The sequence below is a fragment of the Palaemon carinicauda genome, chromosome 22 (genome assembly GCF_036898095.1).
Source record: "Palaemon carinicauda isolate YSFRI2023 chromosome 22, ASM3689809v2, whole genome shotgun sequence".
Taxonomy (NCBI): Eukaryota; Metazoa; Arthropoda; class Malacostraca; order Decapoda; family Palaemonidae; genus Palaemon; species Palaemon carinicauda.
Genome location: NC_090746.1, coordinates 10,343,427 through 10,348,426, shown reverse-complemented (window position 1 = coordinate 10,348,426; position 5,000 = coordinate 10,343,427). Strand labels below are relative to the sequence as shown.

The window sequence follows — 5,000 nt, the reverse complement described above, 5'->3', positions numbered from 1 at the left end:
AATGTTTGTGGCATACATAAACAACTTCCATTTATGTTCGATCTGCCTGAATCCAGACATGGATGATTCTATCTTTGATTGTCTTCTTACCATTATGGTTAAGATACAAAAAGATGATAGAAAGGCCTCTTTCGTCTTTGTTGGTGATTTCAATCCTCACCATTGGGAGTGATTAAGTTCTGTTTCTCCTACTGATCGCCATGGCTTAAGAGCTTTAGTCTTTGCCTCTGAATCAGGCTGTGAGCAAATCATAAGTGAAGCTACTCACAGGTCTGGTAACTGCCTGGACCTCATATACACTGACTCCCTTGGCGTTATAACAAGTAAGTTTGGTTCTCCAGTCGGGACATCTGATCATGGTTTGATTTCATTAGTAGTGAAGACGGAGCAGCCTGTCCCTGATGTATCATACTCATTTAAAATTTATATGAAATCTCAAGCAGACTGGAATGGGATTTTGCATGATGTTTTGGGCTGGAATTGGTCACAGTTGTTTAGTTGTATGGTAGTGTTGATCTTGTCCCATTGAATCGGAATCTAGTCAACATAATTAATACGCTTGTTCCTTCTTGGTTGCTATGGTACCGAGTGAAGGACAAACCGTGGTTCAATGATGATTGTAGACGTGCTTATTGGGAGAATCAGGAGGCCTATCATCTTTGGAAGGGTAACAGATCAGATTTGACCGGGAATAACTAAACTCAGCTTAGAGCTTTTGCCCAGAGAGTTTATGCTTCAACTGAAAAGGGATACAATCTAACCATAAAAGAAACCCTTTTTGATACAACCCAGGAACATAAGTGGTGGACTGCCCTTAAATCTGCACTCTTTGGAGTGGATGCAACAGTTTCTCCTTTACTTAAACCAGATGGGTCAGTCACGCACTGTCCAAAGTAAAAGACAACCCATTAGGCTCATGTGTTTTGACAGTAAACGGAGTAACGATAAATTCGAACTTCCTCATTCCTGTTTTCTTAAGACTAAACTAACTAGTTTAGCTTTTTGATCTTGTGAAAGTAAAACTCTGGTGATGGACCTTGATTCTTATGGAGGTGTAGACCCAAATGGTATTTTTCCTTTGTTTTTTATAAAGACTGCAGATTTCTTAGTTCCAAAGTTATCTGTTATTTTGCACAAGTTAGGCAGAAGAGGAGCTTTTAGCAATTGTTGGAGAATTGGTAATGTTACTCCACTGTGTAAATGTGTTTGTGGTAGCTGAAGTCCAACTGATTACCTCCCAATTTCCATAGCTCCCATATTATCTAACACTTTTGAATGTCTTCTGGCAAAACGTCTCAATAGGTTTGCTGAAGGTAATCATCTGATCCCTAGTTAGCAATTTGGCTTTTGTAAAGGCCTTGGAGCATGTGATGCCCTTCTTACAATCTCCAATGCTGTTCAGAAATCCGTTGATTGTGGTCAGGAAGCTCGTATGATTGGCCTTGATTTTAAGTGCTGACTTTGACTGTGTTAATCATTAATCATGAGGCGCTTGTGGGTGGATCGTTTCTTAGCATTATTATTGAAATTTTAAGCAATAGATCTCAGAGTTGTTGATGGACACCATAGTGAGTATATGAATGTGATATATGGTGATCCACAGGGTAGTGCTCTTGGCCCATATACACATGACATGTGGTTTGACCTAGAAAACAAGCTTGTTGCATATGCAGATGATGCGACTCTCTCTGCATGAATTCCATCTCCTGAATGTAGATCTGGGGTTGCTGAATCCCTTAATGGAGATCTAGCTAAAATTATTACATGGTGCAAATTATGGCGTATGAAGTTGAATCCTAACAAAACTCACAGTATGATTGTAAGTATGGCAAGGACCGTGGCTCCTCAACATCTGGATCTCAGCACTATGTTTAACTTTGTATAACTCATAAAATTTTAGGTGTGATTCTCAACAGCAAATTTACTTTTGAGAAACACACAAGGTCTGTGTCTCCTTCAAATGTACAAAAAATAAAATTTTCGGTTATCAATCTATTCTGAAGTGTTTTAATTCTTTCATTCTACCTTGTATTGAGTATTGTTCTCCTCTCTGGTCTTTAGCCCCTGATTCTCATCTTAATTTGTTGGACAGGAACTTACGGTGTGTTAAATTTGTTATTCCGAATCTCGGTATTAATCTCTGGCACCGTTGTTCAATTAGTTTATTGCATGCTGCATAAGATAAATAATGCCCAGATCTTCCTGAACAGTTCCATCCTGTTCGTAATACTAGGCATGCAGTTAATTCTAATAGTCAGGTCTTCTCCATAATGAGAATCAATACTGCACTGTATTCTAGCATTTTTATTCCAGCTGTGACCAAGTTGTGGAATGATCTTCCTAATCGGGTAATTGAATCAGTAGAGCTAAACAAGTTCAAACTTGCAGTAAATGTTTTTATGTTGAATAAGAGGCCTGTTTTTATGTTACCGTTTTTAAAATATTTTATTTTTTTTCTCATCGTTTATTTATATCCTTATTTCCTTTCCTCACTGGGCTATTTTTTCTTTGTTGGAGCCCCTGGCTTATAGCATCTTGGTTTTCCAACTAGGGTTGTAACGTAGCTAATAATAATAATAATAATAATAATAATAATAATAATAATAATAATAATAATGTAAACTATAAAAACTGGAAAAAAATAGCGTGCCCGAGTGTGCCATCAAGCAAGAGAACTCTAACCCCAGACAGTGGAAGACCATGGTACAGAGGCTATGGCACTACCCAAGACTAGAGAACAATGGGTTGCTACATGTTGAACTTGACACAAGAGATTCATAGATATTCACTGCGATGTATTTCTGTCCTTGGCCATGGTTTATGGAATGACATTGACAGATTTTTTTACCTGAATTATTCTTGACAACCAAACTTCTAATTTCATACTCGTTCATTTTATTTTGATTTGCGTGAAATGAAGGTTGTTTTCTTCTATTAACGTGCTTTTTGCAGGAATTTACTTTGGTTGTAATTGCCGTTTAATGCTAAGGGACTGTTTTTTATTTTAATGGATGATAAAGAAACTTTTTTTCTATCCCAAGATATAATTTCTGTTCTCCTCCCCGTAGTTAGCAGTCGTTGCAATGCATAATATTTGGCCGATAAACTCAACATAAAATTATTATTCTTCTATCAGAAATAACTCTGATAGAAATGGATTCCTGTTTTTTTAGAAATACAGATGTTCTAGCTATTGTTTTCTTTGTGGGAAGTACCTTTGTAATAGTTGTATATACAGGTAGATTTATGATGTACGGATACACAAAATACAAAAGATAAGAGTTTACGTCTCTATGATCCGTACCTCAAATAATTTCTAATTAACCTATTTTTATATTAATTTGATAAGGACCTTTGTATCTCTGGTTTTGTTGATATAATGAATCCCATGACTGGTATACGTACATTTAACATCTTAAATTTTAGATTTACAGATATGATTGTATGGCTTCATTTAATAATAGGAACTATTTCGTTTAAAGGTTTAAAGACCACTCTTGAATGGCAGAGGCAAAAGACAGATACGTTGCCCTATCGAGCAAGACAATGCCCTAGAAATTGACCATATATACATATGATCAGCGTCCAATCCCCCTCTTCATCCAAGCTAAGACCAAGGAGGGCCAGGCAGTGGCTTCTGATGACTCAGCAGGTAGACATATAGACTCCCCAAACCACTATCCATAGCTCACAAGGATGGTGAGATTGCAGCGACCAAAGGAACTAACGAGTTTAAGCGGCACTCGAACCCAAGTCTGGCGATCACCAGTATAGAACGTTACCAACAGGGCACATAACATTTCATACGTTTGTTTTTAGCGTGCGACGAGGCTGCTTATGACTTGAAAAATTTGCAATACCTTTTAGTTTATTCAAGTAAGGTTAAAGAATTGTATCCTAAAGCAAGAGATGAATAAAGATAGTGAAAAGCCACAGTAACCTACTTTTTAGCACAGTGTGCCGCCGTCAGCAGATATTGGTCTGAGATGAGAACAGCCCCGCACCAAACAGATGTTTCATTTTCGTTGACTAAACCTCCCAGGTAAGGGTGGCTGTGATTGGCAGCTGCTTGACCTCCGACAATCCTGTCCTGTGCTGCTGATTTTTTCTTTGAGCTCTCAGTGTTCGTTCCACATACGGCTGGGAAATCAAGTGGGATATATAAACCTTGGAACTGATTTCCTCAGCATAGAGTACATGGAATGTTCATGGACACTGATCTAAGACTTCAGGATGTAGTCGTTATATAATGTATATTTGCAGACCACTCTTACTTAATCACATGCATTCACATTTATGTTCATGTGCATATATACTGTATATATATCTGTATTTATCTATCTATCTATCTATCTATCTATATATATATATATATATATATATATATATATATATATATATATATATATATATATATACTTATTTATTTATATACTTATTTATTTATAAACGACCATATCATAACTTCATGATCTCCCCGGAAAATGTGAGGCAATCGAAAAGGGAAGGAGTCATTGAAGGATATTTTTTCTAATGGCAGATTACAATTGACTAATTTTATCATTGGGAAGAATATCCATGATAAAATTGTAAAGTAGAAATTTGAACAACAGGCCATATATTTCAGCTAGCATCGAGGCCTAAAAGTATACAATGATAGAATTCAGTGACAAAACGAATGTTTATTACGGTGGAAAATTTTTAAGATAAATCATAGTAGAAAAGTGTCACTTACGACATGAATTCGTTGTATTTCTGGATGAGGATGCGATGTCGTCAGATTTCAGCCTCACTGGAAAAGAAAACAACTGTTTTTACTGAGAAAATTAGAGGAGCACTCAGTAGAGCGAAGACCTCTGCCGTGGCAGCTTATTCCTCGACCTTATACTTGATCTTGACCTTTGACCTTAATATGTATTAATTAGCGTGGATTTTCATACACTCAAATATGAACAAAGTTGGAAGTCTGTCCATATTTATAGCTGATTACGTGATTTGGA

General features: G+C 36.7%; 1 protein-coding gene across 1 annotated transcript in view; it reads right to left on the bottom strand.

The window, feature by feature from the left end:
• LOC137615788 (transmembrane protease serine 9-like) overlaps nucleotides 1-5,000 on the bottom strand; it is a 152,963-nt gene that overhangs the window by 128,606 nt on the left and 19,357 nt on the right. Inside the window, exons 6-7 of the mRNA XM_068345484.1 lie at nucleotides 4,736-4,792; nucleotides 3,945-4,140 (exon numbers count right to left, since the gene is read on the bottom strand). Of these exons, the coding sequence (XP_068201585.1) occupies nucleotides 3,945-4,140; nucleotides 4,736-4,792 (253 nt within the window). The remainder of the gene's footprint in view (nucleotides 1-3,944; nucleotides 4,141-4,735; nucleotides 4,793-5,000) is intronic.